Here is a 14,708-nt window from a genome sequence, read left to right on the forward strand (position 1 = left end):
GGCAGTGGGGCGCGGCGCAACAGCGACTTGGGCGTGGAGGATAGAGATCGTGAACGAGCGCGCAATCCAACCTGAGGGTAGGAAGGAGAGGAGCAAGCGTCGCGCGAGGTGAACGATTCCGCCGCTGAGGACCCCAAGTCTTGTGCACTGGCAGCCTTCTCGGCAACCCAACCGTGGCTGGGCCCAAAACCGCCTACTGCCGCTATCGATAGCAAAAGCCCCCGATTCTTTTTTCTGTGAATTTTGCTGCCGTCCGAAGTGATCCTCTGCACCATCCGCCCCCAACCCTCAGCCCTCACCTATTGCTGCGACGCTGGCTATCGCAAGCTGGTGCTCTCTGCTGCACGCCCCCAGCTGCTCGTCTCGCAAACCATTACGGGCGCCCGCTCTCTTCCCGCCATACAACGCGCACCAATTCCGCCCGCCGCAGCTATGGCCCCATCACGAACGAGCCAGAAATGGGGCACAGAATTCGACACTGTCCGCCGACAGAAGCTGTTTCAGAATCCGCCCACTGACCGGACTGCCTACCCGGCCCTCGTGGAGGCCATAAAACCTCACATACAGTCTTTCAACACCATCCTCGAACGCGGAGGTATCCTCGACCATGCCATCAAGGACATTGGCACCAAAGTGTTCCTCGATGGAGACCCATACCTGGCGGACGCCCAACCCCGGAACAAGCTCAGTGTTCGGATACGCGATGTCTTCGTCGAGAAGCCTCAATTACCACCTACGAACAAGTTTGCGCTCAACGAGCGGAGGATCATGCCGGCTGAGGCCAGAGAGCGGCATGGCACCTACAGAGGCCGCATGTCAGTGCGGCTGGAATACAGAATCAACGACGATCCATGGATAGAGACTGTGAGGGAAATGGGACAGGTGCCTATCATGCTTAAGGTGGGCTCTCCAGTTTCTGTTTGTACCATAAATTCTAATTGTGCAAATTTTAGTCAAATCGATGTCATCTCGAAAACATGACACCCCGCCAACTCGTCGATGCGAAGGAAGAATCGGAGGAGCAGGGTGGATACTTCATTGTCAACGGCAATGAGAAGCTTATCCGCATGCTCGTGGTGAATAAGCGGAACTACCCAATGGCCATCACTCGATCCTCTTTCGCAAACCGTGGGCCTACATACTCTAAATTTGGCGTACAAATTCGATGCGTACGGAAAGACCAGACATCACAGACCAACGTCCTACACTACCTCAACGACGGCAACATCAACTTCCGGTTTTCGTGGAGGAAGAGGGAATACTTGGTGCCCATGATGATGATCCTGAAAGCACTCGTGGAGACCAACGACCGAGAAATCTTCGAAGGAATCGTGGGCGCTGCTGGGTCAAAAGGTCTACAAGAGAAGCAATTCGTGACCGATCGACTGGAGGTCCTTCTGCGAACGTACAAGGTATTCGGATTGCATGGAAAGGCCAAGACAAGGGCACATCTGGGGGACAAGTTCAGACCTGTCTTGAGAGTTGCAGAGGATATGAGCGATGAAGATGCTGGTACCGAGTTCCTAAAAAGAATTGTGCTCGTTCACTTGGGCGACGGCAAAGTTACGGATGAGCAAAACGCCGACAAATTCAAGCTCCTCCTGTTCATGGTCCGGAAGTTATACGCGCTTGTAGAAGGAGATTGCGCCGAGGACAATCCGGATGCTGTTCAAAATCAGGAAATTCTCCTAGGAGGCCACCTATATGGCCAGATCCTGAAGGAGAGACTGGACGAATGGCTATTTTCGATCAGACTCTCGCTCCAGAAATGGGGCAGGACGAGTAACTGGCTCTCTTTCACATCACCAGAATTCAAGAAAGATTTCATCTCAAAAGTAATACGGAAAACTAACGAGAACATTGGTCATGACATTGAGTACTTCATGTCTACCGGAAATCTCGTTAGTACCAGTGGCCTGGATCTTCAGCAAACGTCTGGCTTCACGGTTGTTGCTGAAAAAATTAATTTCTATCGATTCATAAGTCATTTCCGAATGGTCCACAGAGGAAGCTTCTTTGCACAGCTAAAGACAACAACTGTCCGAAAATTACTTCCGGAAAGTTGGGGCTTCTTATGCCCTGTACACACGCCTGATGGAAGTCCTTGCGGTCTGCTTAACCATTTTGCACACAAATGTGTCTTAGCTACCCACAACGTCGACGTTTCAGCAATTCCACAGCTTGTAGCCCAACTAGGAGTCACCAGCAAGTCGTCAGCATCACTTGACGAAAGCGTTGTAGTGCAGCTGGACGGCCGTGTTCTAGGATTCTGCACACCAAAGCAGGCCAGAGTCATTGGGGATACGTTAAGATATTGGAAGGTAGAAGGCACCCACAACGTCCCTTTGGAGCTTGAAGTCGGCTATGTCCCAAATTCTAACGGTGGCCAATACCCTGGAGTCTACATATTTTCACAGTCTGCCCGGATGTACCGACCAGTCAAGTACCTACCACTCGAAAAACTTGACTACGTCGGACCATTCGAGCAACCGTACATGTCCATCGCATGCACAGATCCAGAAATCGTGTCAGGAGAGTCTACGCACGTCGAGTATGACCCTACCAACATTCTTTCGATTGTCGCAAACATGACACCCTTTTCCGACTTCAACCAGAGTCCCCGAAATATGTATCAATGTCAGATGGGCAAGCAGACCATGGGAACACCAGGAGCAGCAATACGTTATCGCACAGATAATAAGACATACAGACTTCAGACAGGTCAAACGCCGGTTGTCCGAGCGCCTCTACATAACGAATACGGCCTAGACAACTTTCCAAACGGTACGAACGCCATTGTAGCCGTCATCTCGTACACAGGTTACGACATGGACGACGCTATGATTCTGAACAAGTCTTCCCACGAGCGAGGATTCGCTCACGGTACCATCTACAAGACTAAACTTTGCCAACTCGAGGAAGGATCCCAACGCTCCCGCTCGGCAAAAAGTATCCAAAAGCTATTCGGCTTTGCGCCTGGCGGACTGATTCGTGCGCAGTGGCGCGACACGTTGGACGATGACGGCTGGCCACATATTGGCGCGCAACTCCAAAAAGGGGATATTCTTGCCGCCTGGCATACCGTCTCATATGATCCTGCGACTGGGGATTATATCAACCGTGATGGACGGACAGAATTCGTAAAATACAAGGATGACGAAACCGCTTTCGTGGACGAGGTGCGCATCATCGGGTCAGAGAATGGCAACGAACCATGCCAGACCATCAGCGTCAAGCTCCGTGTTCCTCGATCACCTGTGATTGGTGATAAGTTCTCTTCTCGACATGGACAGAAAGGTGTCTGCTCCCAAAAATGGCCAGCAATCGACATGCCTTTCAGCGAGTCTGGCATGCAACCCGACATCATCATCAACCCGCACGCTTTCCCGTCTCGTATGACCATTGGTATGTTTGTCGAGTCCCTGGCTGGGAAATCGGGTGCTCTGCATGGCCTTGCTCAGGATTCAACGCCGTTCAAATTCGACGAGGAAAACACGGCGGTTGACTACTTTGGCCATCAGCTCAAGAAGGCAGGATACAACTACTACGGCAACGAGCCGATGTACAGTGGTATCACTGGCCAAGAGCTCGCCGCTGATATTTACATCGGCGTAGTATACTACCAACGTCTCCGTCACATGGTGAACGACAAGTTCCAGGTCCGAACGACTGGCCCAGTTGACGACCTCACCGGCCAACCTGTCAAGGGTCGTAAGAAGGGAGGTGGTATCCGTGTCGGAGAGATGGAACGTGACTCCCTACTAGCTCACGGAACGGCTTTCTTGCTCCAAGACAGACTGATGAATTGTAGTGATTATGTTCGGACGTGGGTGTGCAGGGCTTGCGGCTCGTTCATGAGCACCTCCCCTACTGTGAGCCAGTACAGCAGGAGAAAAATGGGGACTGGTATCACCAGGTGTAGGAGATGTGCTAAACGAGCGGACGGGTTCGAGCCTAAGGCGAAGGTTTGGGAGGATGGAGAAGGCGTTAGGTGGACTGGGGGTGACGACGTCGCTGTCGTTGCTGTACCGGGGGTGTTGAAATATCTGGATGTCGAGTTTGCGAGCATGGGCGTCAAGATGCGGTATAAGATCGAGCCTTGAGCGAGAAAAGTGTATGTTTTGGAGTATGGTGCATGGGCATGGGCGTATGGGTCGAGCATAGTCTGCATGATATGAATGAAGATCTTTACTGAACCAAAAATGGGTTCAAACGCCTACTATCTTCTCGACAACTTGCTCTCGTAAGGTCCTGCTTTCATAAGCTACATGACTAACGCTCTGGGATATTACTTAGCGCTATAGAAGCATTTAAGTTCGACGGCGTTGGACAAAACTCCAACTCCTCCCCTTGCACAACATGGCAATTTCTCGCCCCCAAAAGCGTATGCACGGATACTCTCCAGTGTATAGAAGCAACAAGTGTCACTGAAGACAAAGAGCAGTAGTATTTAAGAGTTGGACTTTCAGCCCATCTAATTGACGATTAGGGCGCTGAGTCTTGGCGAAACCGGGACCAGTCAGATAACCGTCCTCCGATACAAGACAGTGGAAGAAGCGCACTCAGAGTGACGATTAGGGCGCCATCAAAGAATTGTGCCACCTTTTGCCACATCCAATAATGGACGGGTCCATGAGCGAGCAGGATTTTCAGAGGCTCTTGGATTCTATTCCGGTGCAGGATCCGAACCTTCTCGGCACTTGGGATACATCTCTTGACCTTACAGGTATAGGAAGCGGAGTTCCTCAGGATGATTACCTTGGAGGGCTGTCCGAGTCAGTTGTTTTGCTGTTCTTTTATTACGGAAGTTCGTTAACAGGCTTCACAGCTGGCCCTCTTCCTACATCAACCGGCCCCTTCCGGGTATGCCATTAACCACGAAAGATGGACTGGTTCCACAGAATCTGGAGTTGAGCCCCCTTTCAGGACTAGACCCTTCTCAAGTTTCTCCTTACTCGAGTGGTCAGCTGCAGTGGCAAGATCTCAGCGACCTGAACCTTACGGAGCCCTGGGACCAAGGATACGACTTGCCATCCACCTTATTCCAATTCGACGACCTTAATCCCCCCAAGAACCCAGCAGACCAGCAAAATACCAGTTATGGAGAGGTCTCTGGAGACGATGACAAGCCAAGCAAGAGGACTCGTATCCCTCTCGAAGCTAAAAAATTGTTGGAAGCCAGCTTTGAGCAACACCGACACGATCCTTATCTGCAGAAGAATGACCTGAAAGAGCTTGCGGATGCTACAGGTCTATCACTACGTCAAGTTCGAACCTTCTTTGCAAATGCTAGAGTTCGGAAGTTGCCTCCAGTAACGTCGAGTTCTCCTTCAGCCGAGCCCGAGCAGAGTCCACTGCCAATTCCGGCCAACGACACGCAGACTTCACTTGCAAAGCGTAGACGACACTCCAAGCCGTCCAAGCCGAATAGCTCAGGACCATGTGCCGCTGTGCGCGTACCCCGACCATCCTCTCTGAAGCAACAAGATCCTATGCAGCGTTTCCTTTCGAGTTCACCGGAAGATGAAGGACTTTCAGAGGACGCCATTAGTAAAGCTGCTGCGTCCTTTTCGGACAAGAATACTGTTACTCGGCCACCGTTCTTAACGGGAGAGAATTCTACCAAGAGTGATGCAGTTTCAGTGGCCAATTCGGCGTTGAGCAGCAATTCTGGTTCCGGGTCTTCACTCGCAAGCGTTGATTCCGCAACCCATCGAGGGCCACGTCGAGGTCGCAAAAGGCAGCGAGATCAAACGACCAAAGAGCCAATAACGGTCATCAGACGTCCCTCCGACCCGTCGAAGATATACCAATGTAGCTTCTGTACGTCAGACTTCACACAGAAGTACGACTGGCGCCGCCACGAAGAATCTGTACACTTTCCTCAGAAAGAATGGATCTGTATGCCTGACGGCCCGGCTTACGACGATGACGATGGGACAGCACGTTGTGTCTTGTGCAACGAAGCTCTCCGACTGCCCTCACACTTCGAAACCCATAATTGTGCCAGTTGCCTTACAAACCCGCGTGCCGAACGTACCTTTACGCGCAAAGACAAGCTTCTCCAACATATCGCTCAGGTTCACAGGATCGTCCAATTCGAGAACGATAAAAAGCTTAATTGGTGTCGACCTATCCAACATAAGATCACAATCACTTGTGGCATTTGCGGTATACACCCCACCACTTGGGCAGAGCGCAGTGACCATCTCGCCAATCATTTCGCAGAGGGACATGGCATGCAATTTTGGATTGGCCCGCCCGGTGGGATCGTGGCAAACAACGGCGACACTCAACCTGAAGTTCAAGCTAACCAAAGCCATAGGGAAGATCTTCTCCAACAGAACCGCACCATGTGCCCGATCTGTCCAGAGGTCTTGCCAACGCACTTGGAGGCTTTATACCACAAGCGTGTGGCGCACAACTACTACTGCATCACGGATCAAACCCCTCCGTATAGCTGTCCAGCTCCAAGAGTAGCTACGCCGCCACCTAAGCCTCGCAATGATATGAGGCAGGTTAGTGACACAACCTTCACAGTCAGCACAAAGAAGCGGGTCGAAGACAAGAGCTCGCTGTCAACAAGCTGGAAGGAGGGTGATCCGAATTATGCATACACAGGTGGAGGCCCGACTACAGCTTTCATGCCGAACAACAGCCTCTACACGGCATCGGCCATGAACACTAGCACAGTCGGCAGCCAGCCCTCTACTAGAATGCCTTTCACGAAACCCTCCCACCTGGCCGCCCTCAAAGCCTCTCGCGGAGACGTCGAATATCCTACTCGAGGTGCCGATAGCTTTTCTCTCCCAACTCCTGGCTTCGTCGTCGCTACGCGGCGCAATCTCACACAGTGGAGGGGACAAGGGGGTGTGCCACAGAAATTAGTTGGAGAGAGTGGAGCACCGAAGGCGCCAAATTGGAAGGAAGGCACGGGGATGAGACTAGCGGGTGATGGGGAGGTAGGCAATGGTGGAGGGCCGAGTGGGAGTGGGAACGTGAAGGCGGTTTGGGGGCCATGGGGGCCGAAGTGAGGGTGTTTTCAAAGCGAGTATTGGGTTTCTTTTATGCACGGCCATTAGCAGTGTAGATGGGAGGGAATGCCTTACGATGTGATGAAGACCAAATGGTCATGATTTATGAATTGTAGAACGGCGTTTCGTAGATCTCTGTAGGGCTAGATCACGTGTATTCACGTGAAAGATGCCAAGAGAGTGAATTGTTTATGCCTTGGAGCCCGATCTCGAACTTTTACAACTTGATTTAATTCATCGTATGGTGATGGAGATGGCCCAGCCACTTTAAAGAACCCTTTCGTCTCATCTCCTCTCGACTCGGTAGTTGAGGGCCACGTGGGACCACATGGTATCTGTAAGAAAGAGTGACTTGTTTATGCCTTGACACTCGAACTCGATCTTGTACGAGTTTAATCCACTTGATGGAGATCATCCTTAGCATGATACTTCAGTATTTCGTCTCATCTTATATCGGCCAGGCCCGTGCTGAAATCTACGCACAGGGCCCACCGCCCAACGTCAACATTCACCACCAACCACCATTCCCCTCCCCAAAGAGCTCTCCAAGACACCACAATGCCGACCTCCGTTCGCTCGCTACTTAATTTAAGATGTATGCACTCTATCCCAGGTTCTATATACAAACCTAACAAATTGCCCTCTAGGATCGACGTCCCCCGCCGCCTCCGCCGTGCCATCCTCCTCAACGACCTTTCCCTCGTGAAGCGCATTGTACGCAACAACCCGACTTTTCTGCGCAATCCAGACTTTGGGGATAAGAGCAATACTAGTCTACACCTTGCGGCGAAGCAGGGGTTTAGGGAGATTGCTGTAGGTCAAGCTGTTTCCTGTATTCGATGGTGGGTTGGATAGGAACATGAGGGCCATTGAGGTACTCAGATGTAGTAGCTGACATCTACAACGCAGGAATTCCTCATCGACGCCGGCCACGAAGATGAAGGCGTAAGCCGCAACGGCGACTGGGAGACCCCCCTCATGCTCGCCGCGTCGTCCGGCAAAGCAGACGTCGGCGTGCTCCTCGTCGAGCGCTTCCCGGAATGCGTGCCGTGGGAGAATAAGGAGGGGATGGATGCCGTAAGGCCCCCTTCCCCAAGCCTTTCTTTACAAACTCTGGCTAATGACTTATTACAGCTCATGCTCGCCTCCCGCACCGGCACCCTCCCTCTCCTCCCCCCGCTCCTCCACACCTCCCCCACGATCATCTCCCACCACGACGCCTCTGGCAACACGGCCCTGCACCACGCCTCTGCCGCCGGCGAGCTCAAAGCCCTCCGCATGCTGCTGACCTACGGCGCGAACCCCCTCGCGCAGAACGCGTACTCGTGGACCCCGGTGCACTACTCCGCGACCCAGGCCGCGGAAGTATACTTCAAGAACCTCGTCGGGGAGTTCGAGAGGCAAAGGGTGGAACTTGGTAGGGAGAAGCGTGAGAGAGAGAGACAGAGATTGGGGGGGGTGAGGCTGGTGACGAGTGAGGACGCGATGGCGGGGATGAGGGGGGGCAGGGCGAGCTTGGATGATGGGGAGGTGCTGAAGCCGCCGAGTGTGGAGTGGAGTCCGGTAGAGAGTAGGAGGGCGATGACGCCGACGGCGAGGAGTGAGGGGTGGTTTGGGGGGAATGGGGGCCGGGCGAGGGCGAGTAGTGGGGATTAGGGGAGGAGGATGAGGGGGGTTGGTGAGGGGGCTGTGTGGTTGATTGATCGATTGATGATTAGCGTGCATTGTTGGCGTTTGGTATTGGTTATGGGTTGGGACGACGACGGTCAGAAAACATTTTCAGCATATCTGCATGGTTAGAGTATATCTTTTTTCGATTTCTTCTTTCCAGCATATCTTCGAAACGCGTTGTAGGGCATCCTTGCTGCCAATTTGCTTCCCACGGACAGCCAAATGAGAGCCCCCTACAACTGTTTGCTCGCATTCGCTTTCTCCCTTACACTGATGGATCCATTGACGTGGCACCGCTCACAAAGAACGTTTAGTTCGTCCATATCTCCAACAATCCGGTGTGGTTTAGTTGGCTATAATACCTGCGTGATCGCGTTGTCATCTCCACTCGGGGATGGCAGGAGACCTGAGTTCGATCCTCAGCGCCGGACACCTAATTCTTTTGAATCTCTATTTTTTGTCCGCCTAGTTTTGTTAAAGGGTGTTTAGATTAACGACTGGTGAATTGGGGGCTGCGCTAGTTGGTTTCTAGAATTAGTCAAAGAAAGCACACACGAGCCTAGATGGGGGGGCTTTTCAGGGCTCCTTGAACAAAAACGTGGCAATCTACGAAGCTGTGAATTTATTCCAGAGCCTTGCCGCGTCATTAACTTCTGCTCTCCGCTGTATGTACCTCGCTCCATCTTTATCATCTTTTGGTTTCTTCTCTCCAGCATCTTCGAAATGCGCCGCAGGGCCCTCTCGCCATCAGTTCGTTGCTAGATGCTTGGCCAGCCGATTGGAAACCTTCTACAAATGTACACTGATAGGTTCACCGCCATGACACCGCCTATAAAGCTGTCTAATCCGCTAAGGCCCTAATCCGGTGTGGTTTAGTTGGCTATAATACCTCTGCTGCGCTAGTACGGTTCGTTCAAAGTCCAGTATTCGCAGTGGGTCACCGTTTGCAGTTGGCGGCGGCGACAAGGGAGACCTGAGTTCGATCCTCAGCGCTGGACGCTTAATTCTTTTTGACTTTTGTTTTTATCCGCCTTGTGTAGAAGGGTGTCTGGAGTGAGAACTGGTGAATTAAAGACCGCTCTAGCAGGTTTCTAGAGCTTGTTAAAGGAAGCAGGCACTTGAGGGCCTGGATCGGGCGACCTCTCAGGGTTCATCGAACAAGAAGGGGTAGCCCACAAAGCTGTGAATCTTTCTAGAAATGTATGGACTTCAGATATACACTGATTGGAGGGTTGTGTGCACTTGCCTACCACCCCTTGAGGTCCTCTGGTACATTATTAGAAACTGTGAAAACAACAAATTAACAAACTTGGTAGCTCACTAGGCCGCCTGAGACGGTGTTTGACTGCTGTTTTATATTAGCAAAGTCTGAGAACCTTGCCGGCCCATCTCCTACTTGACGTTGTACATGCCTCATTCCCATTATATCTTTGTTGGGTTCTTCTCGTTTAGCTTCTGCAAGATAACCCGTGTGGAAGGAACGCGCAATTCATCCAAAGCTATAATAATCCGGTGTGGTTTAGTTGGTTATAATACCTCGCACTATGCTCTGCACATGGATACGTCCTTGATGTATCATAGTGCGGCGTCGTCACCAATTGGTAACGACGCCGTGAGGAGACCTGAGTTCGATCCTCAGCGCCGGACACGCGAGTCCCTTTTGGAGCTTTGTTTTTGCCCCCGCGGTTTGAGTTTGGAGAATTGGGTGTCTGCTGGTGACTTGGATATTCCTCATTGGGGGTTCGAGCTCGGCGGAGGGAAGGGAGGTCTCGACGGGCTGGATAGCGGTTGATTGGGTGTGAAAGGCTGGAGACAATATCAGATATACGTAGAGATCTGCTGACGAGGTAATCGTCGTTACGGGACCGCTGAAGCCGTGTCAGATTCATGGCGGCGACCGAACTGCTCCTCGTCCTTGTATCGACATAGGCGCCGATGGGAGTGTTGTTGTAAGCTCTGCGATAGGGTGGGAAAGGGGAGCTCTATTCTGCAATAGGCAAAGCGCAAAGAAGTTGCTGAAAGCGTGAAGGCCTAGAGAAGACCTGTCTAGTTAGAGCCACGGGCCGTCTACCGCCGTGACTTCCGTATTTGGCAACTCTTGGCAGCCGTGAGGGTTTTCAAAAAGTGTGGAGTACGCAACCCCCCCTCTAATTTTACGATTTGAGCAAATCTCTTCTCGAGAACTTCTTCAAAAATACTACTTAACCGTGCGATTTACGTCCCAGTGTCAAATTTGTGCTAGCATCCGTGGTTGTTGGGCTATCCACGAAGAAGCACAAGAACGGCCAGAGACTCGAAAATTTGGGTTCGGAGAGTTTGCTCCTTCTGGCAACGCTTGGCAGCCGGGAGGAGCAAAAAGGTGTAGAGCACCGCAGACCCCCCTCTAGCCCGGTGAGATGGTGCATTTACTTCTCTGAAACTTCTTCAAAAATACTATTGGACCTGGCGAGTCACCTCCTGGTGTTAGATTCGTGCTAGCATGTGTGGTTGTCGAACTAGCTGCGAAAAGGCTCAAATGCGGCGGTTGGCTCGAAAATTTGGATTCTGAGGCCCCTCTTCTTCTGGCAAGTCTTGGCGCCTGAGAGGACAAGAAAGGTGTAGAGTGCCGTAGACCCCCCTCTAGGCCGGTGAGATGAAGCTTTCACTTCTCCAAAACTTATTCAAAAATACTACTTAACTGTGCGATTAACGTCTGGGTGTCAGATCTTGCGTAGAACGCGTGGTTGTTGACCTACTCCCGAAAACAGTGAAACTTAGCGGTTAGCTCGAAAATTTGACTTCTGAGAGCTCTCCGCTTCTGGTAAGTCTTGGCGGCCAGGTAGACAGAAATCTGGCAAATTTAGCGTGGAGCACCGCACACCCCCCTCCAACACAACGAACTGGTCCTTTCACTTCTTTACAACTTCCTTAAAAATACTTCACAGCTAGGCAAAACACGTCCCCGTGTCAGATCCGTGATGCGAGGCGTTGTGGTTGAGTTATACGTGAAAAGCGTGCGGGAGGCTCGAAACCCCAGAATTTCTCTTCTCGCATTTTAGTATTGCCGCTACCGGACTTCGTCCTCTTCTGGCAACTCTTGGCGGCCGGGAGGCGCGAGGGCGGCTTCGAAAAGTGTGGAGTACGCAACCCCACCTCTAAAATGGAGACTTCACTTCTCTAAATTTTCCTCAAAAATACTCCTCCGCTAGGGGGATCCCCTCCTGTTGTCAAATTCGTGATGCGATGGGTGGTTGTGAAGCTATTCACTGTAAAGGTGCGGGAGGCTCAAACCCGTGAAAATCTCTCTTCTCGGCGACGGCAGAACGAACTTGCGAACCTTCTCTTTTGGCAACTCTTGGCAGCCGTGAGGAGCTCGATAAGTGTGGAGTCCTGCACACCCACCTCTGTGTTAATGAGTTGGACTGACCACCCCTTGAAAAGTTCTTTAAAAATACTATCAAACCGTGCGATTCACGTCCCGGTGTCAAATCCGTGATCCGGGGTGTGGTTGTGGAGCTATCCGTCAAAACGCTGCGGGAGGCTCAAAACCGTGAAAGTCTCTCTTCTCGGCGACGGCAGAACAAAGTTGCGAACCTCCTCTTCTGGCAACTCTTGGCAAGCCGCAAGGACGAGACAGGTGTGGAGTCCTGTACACCCACCGCTAACATGGTGACGTGGACAATATTCTTCTTGCAAGAGTTCCTTAAAAATACTATTTGACCGTGCGAATCACGTCCCAGTGTCGGATTCGAGATAGGAGGTGTGGTTGCTGAGCTATTCGCGAAAAGCTGGTCGAAGCTGGAAAGGTCGTAAAATTGCCGCCGAGCCTTAGAGCTGACTAAGACTGTGTTGTTGGTGTTGAGCCATCGGGCTTGGGTTCGAAGATAGCACCACCTTTTCGCACGCAGCTCAACGACCACAACTCGCAACATAGATCTGAAAGCAGGACATGTTTTCTCAAGAGCAAGGAGGATATAAAAGAAGGGCTTGGAAAGAAATTGTCAGAGGGGCTGGAAAAACCGGGGGGGGTCAGTGGATTGAGGCTAGGAAAGGGCGCGCGGCGAGCCGACAAGCTTGGGAACAAAACTCCTATCTCACCCTTACTCTTGGGAGACTACAGACGTCGTCCTGGACCTCCTGCTCCTTCCTTCCTCCCCTCATGCACCAACAAAACTCGACGAAACCTCCTTAGCACAGCCGAAGACACGAAACGAGACAAAGGGAGGATTTCGACTAGTCGGATGCGGGCTTGAGAACATAGCGAGAATGCAGAAAATGTTCTCTCGAGGACGAGGAGAGAGCGAGCATAACTTGAACCTTTACCTAGGAGAAGATACTTACAGGAGCGATGATGAGGATAAAGACCCAACGACTATTACAGAGGCTGGGGAGAATAAGATGATACTTAGGTAAAGGCCCCGGCAATCCGGCAGTCAAGTTCACCTTCAGTTCCAGCTCTAGACGCTCTATATACTGTTTAAGAAAACGTGGTTTCATATACTTACACAATTCTAATACTACATTGAGACGCTCTGCTATTAGCACCTAAGTCCGAGCAGACTAATCTCCTCGCGCGAAACGTGCCAACTTCCCTGAGTTCGCATTCCTGAGCGCATCCGATCGCAACCTTTCCGTAATCGTGATCCTCCACCTCTCTAGCTTCGCCCATCCGCCAACGAAGCGGTCCAAACTCCAGACCGCTGCGACGAGATGTCCATACTTCTGACCCCGCGCATCCTGTCCCTCCAAATTCATCGCGTCGAGCATCTCGAGCGTGTTCTCGTCGAAATCTACACCCCCGTTGTCCATATCCTGAATCAACTCCTCCACGTATTGCAAGTCTGCGTATTTTATCCAAGCCATCTTGATAAGCTCGTTGTAGAGGAGGGTACTAGCGCCGAGCACATACGCTCCGCGGCCGAGGGCTTTGACGGTCGGGATGAGATTGAGGGGTAGGGAGGAGTTTGGGAATTCCTGGCGGAGCTGACGGACGGCAGTGACGAGGAGGGAGGAAAAGTTGGGGCCGATGACGGAGAGACTGGCAGCAGTTGGTTCTACTTCTGTTGGTTCTGCTTCTGTTGGTATTGTGGGCGTGGAGCTCGTTTCCGCAGATTTCTTCCCCTTGGTCCTAGGCTTCTTCTTGCTTTTTGTTGCAGATGTCCCATCCAAATCAAGATTACGGATCAAAGTAAGCACTTCCCTATCCAGGATGTCCCAGAGCTCTGTGTCGGTCTTCGTAGCTGACAGCATTTCGGTGATCCTCTTGTACTGCTCTTCTTGTAGCTTCCGCAGCCCCTGGAGTCGGTGTGCGTCCTCTTGGTTCAGCTCGACCGTCCTTGAATCGAACTTCGGTACCATCGATCTCGCTTCTTTTGCAAAACTCAAGGCTTTGCTACGCTGCGCTCGTGCTTGTACGTTTTTATCCCTAGCTGACACGCTGTTCTGGAGAACATTTTGGAAGATGGTATCGAGAGGCTTTGGAGAGGCTTTGGATCCTTCTGAGGTCGTAGCTGCATCATCTTGAGATGCGGGGGCATTGCTCGATGCGCTTTGCCCAAGATTGTTATATAGCTTTAGGAAAGCCTTGCGTTCGGTGTCCGTGATGGTAGTTGGGCGCTGCCGGTGGAAAGCTACTTCCTCAATCGACGGTGGAAGGGTTTCGCCCGCGCTTTTTTCACCGTTAACCCAATCAAATGGGGTACCGGTAGAGTTAGATTCATGGCGGGGCGTACGAATACTGCGACATTGTTGGATCGTTGGCGTTTGATAGAGGAACGGCAGGAGTGTGGCAGGTTTCGCAGTGAGCTGTCGCTGAACACGCGGAGAAGACAAGGTCCGGAAGGTAGTCGTAGGCAAAGACATCAGATGAGAGGAAGGCTGAATTAGATATTGTACAAATACACATTCGTGAGCTGCGCAGAGAAAACAGAGGTCGTTTCTGGAGAAAACGACGTCTTGTCTTGTCTTGTCTTGGCACTAGTACTCTGTCCGTGCAAGCAATGACGCGCCGGGCGTACCTTCCAT

General features: G+C 51.7%; 5 protein-coding genes, 2 non-coding genes and 1 pseudogene across 8 annotated transcripts; 7 read left to right on the forward strand and 1 right to left on the reverse strand.

Annotated features, from left to right (window-relative positions):
• The first annotated feature begins 295 nt into the window (after positions 1–295).
• On the forward strand, positions 296–4,218 carry BDZ99DRAFT_510008 (beta and beta-prime subunits of DNA dependent RNA-polymerase). Its single transcript, XM_033724440.1, has 2 exons — positions 296–900; positions 954–4,218. The coding sequence occupies exons 1-2, from the start codon at positions 433–435 to the stop codon at positions 4,101–4,103; spliced, it is 3,618 nt and encodes a 1,205-aa protein (XP_033574852.1). The 5' UTR covers positions 296–432; the 3' UTR covers positions 4,104–4,218.
• Positions 4,219–5,845: 1,627 nt separating this feature from the next.
• Positions 5,846–7,245, forward strand: BDZ99DRAFT_464791 (uncharacterized protein). Its single transcript, XM_033720405.1, has one exon. It carries the CDS (start codon positions 5,904–5,906, stop codon positions 7,032–7,034), a length of 1,131 nt encoding a protein of 376 aa, XP_033574853.1. The 5' UTR covers positions 5,846–5,903; the 3' UTR covers positions 7,035–7,245.
• Positions 7,246–7,552: 307 nt separating this feature from the next.
• Positions 7,553–8,690, forward strand: BDZ99DRAFT_446879 (ankyrin; the record flags this gene model as incomplete). The annotated part of the gene is made up of 4 exons (XM_033717984.1): positions 7,553–7,629; positions 7,682–7,847; positions 7,944–8,111; positions 8,169–8,690. Coding segments are annotated over exons 1-4 (858 nt in total). The 5' UTR covers positions 7,553–7,627.
• Positions 8,691–8,752: 62 nt separating this feature from the next.
• On the forward strand, positions 8,753–9,275 carry BDZ99DRAFT_464792 (uncharacterized protein). Its single transcript, XM_033720406.1, has one exon. It carries the CDS (start codon positions 8,928–8,930, stop codon positions 9,192–9,194), a length of 267 nt encoding a protein of 88 aa, XP_033574855.1. The 5' UTR covers positions 8,753–8,927; the 3' UTR covers positions 9,195–9,275.
• On the forward strand, positions 9,040–9,136 carry BDZ99DRAFT_t56. Its single transcript has one exon. It is a non-coding gene; the product is annotated as a tRNA-Ser (tRNA).
• Positions 9,276–9,566: 291 nt separating the features above from the next.
• Positions 9,567–9,703, forward strand: BDZ99DRAFT_t57 (annotated as a pseudogene). The gene has a single exon. The product of its transcript is annotated as a tRNA-OTHER (tRNA).
• Positions 9,704–10,213: 510 nt separating this feature from the next.
• BDZ99DRAFT_t58 lies at positions 10,214–10,352 on the forward strand. The gene has a single exon. It is a non-coding gene; the product is annotated as a tRNA-Ser (tRNA).
• Positions 10,353–12,930: 2,578 nt separating this feature from the next.
• On the reverse strand, positions 12,931–14,662 carry BDZ99DRAFT_68330 (uncharacterized protein). Its single transcript, XM_033728819.1, has one exon. It carries the CDS (start codon positions 14,544–14,546, stop codon positions 13,245–13,247), a length of 1,302 nt encoding a protein of 433 aa, XP_033574856.1. The 5' UTR covers positions 14,547–14,662; the 3' UTR covers positions 12,931–13,244.
• Positions 14,663–14,708: the final 46 nt, after the last annotated feature.

This window comes from Mytilinidion resinicola (genome assembly GCF_010093595.1).
Source record: "Mytilinidion resinicola strain CBS 304.34 unplaced genomic scaffold BDZ99scaffold_13, whole genome shotgun sequence".
In the NCBI taxonomy this organism is placed as follows: Eukaryota; Fungi; Ascomycota; class Dothideomycetes; order Mytilinidiales; family Mytilinidiaceae; genus Mytilinidion; species Mytilinidion resinicola.

Excerpts from the sequence above, each read along its gene's own strand:
- BDZ99DRAFT_510008 (XM_033724440.1), top strand. The coding sequence starts at position 433 with ATGGCCCCATCACGAACGAGCCAGAAATGGGGCACAGAATTCGACACT. Across the intron at positions 901-953 it reads AGGTGCCTATCATGCTTAAG|TCAAATCGATGTCATCTCGA; the intron begins GTGGGCTCTCCA and ends TGCAAATTTTAG.
- BDZ99DRAFT_464791 (XM_033720405.1), top strand. The coding sequence starts at position 5,904 with ATGCCTGACGGCCCGGCTTACGACGATGACGATGGGACAGCACGTTGT.
- BDZ99DRAFT_464792 (XM_033720406.1), top strand. The coding sequence starts at position 8,928 with ATGAGAGCCCCCTACAACTGTTTGCTCGCATTCGCTTTCTCCCTTACA.
- BDZ99DRAFT_68330 (XM_033728819.1), bottom strand. The coding sequence starts at position 14,546 with ATGTCTTTGCCTACGACTACCTTCCGGACCTTGTCTTCTCCGCGTGTT.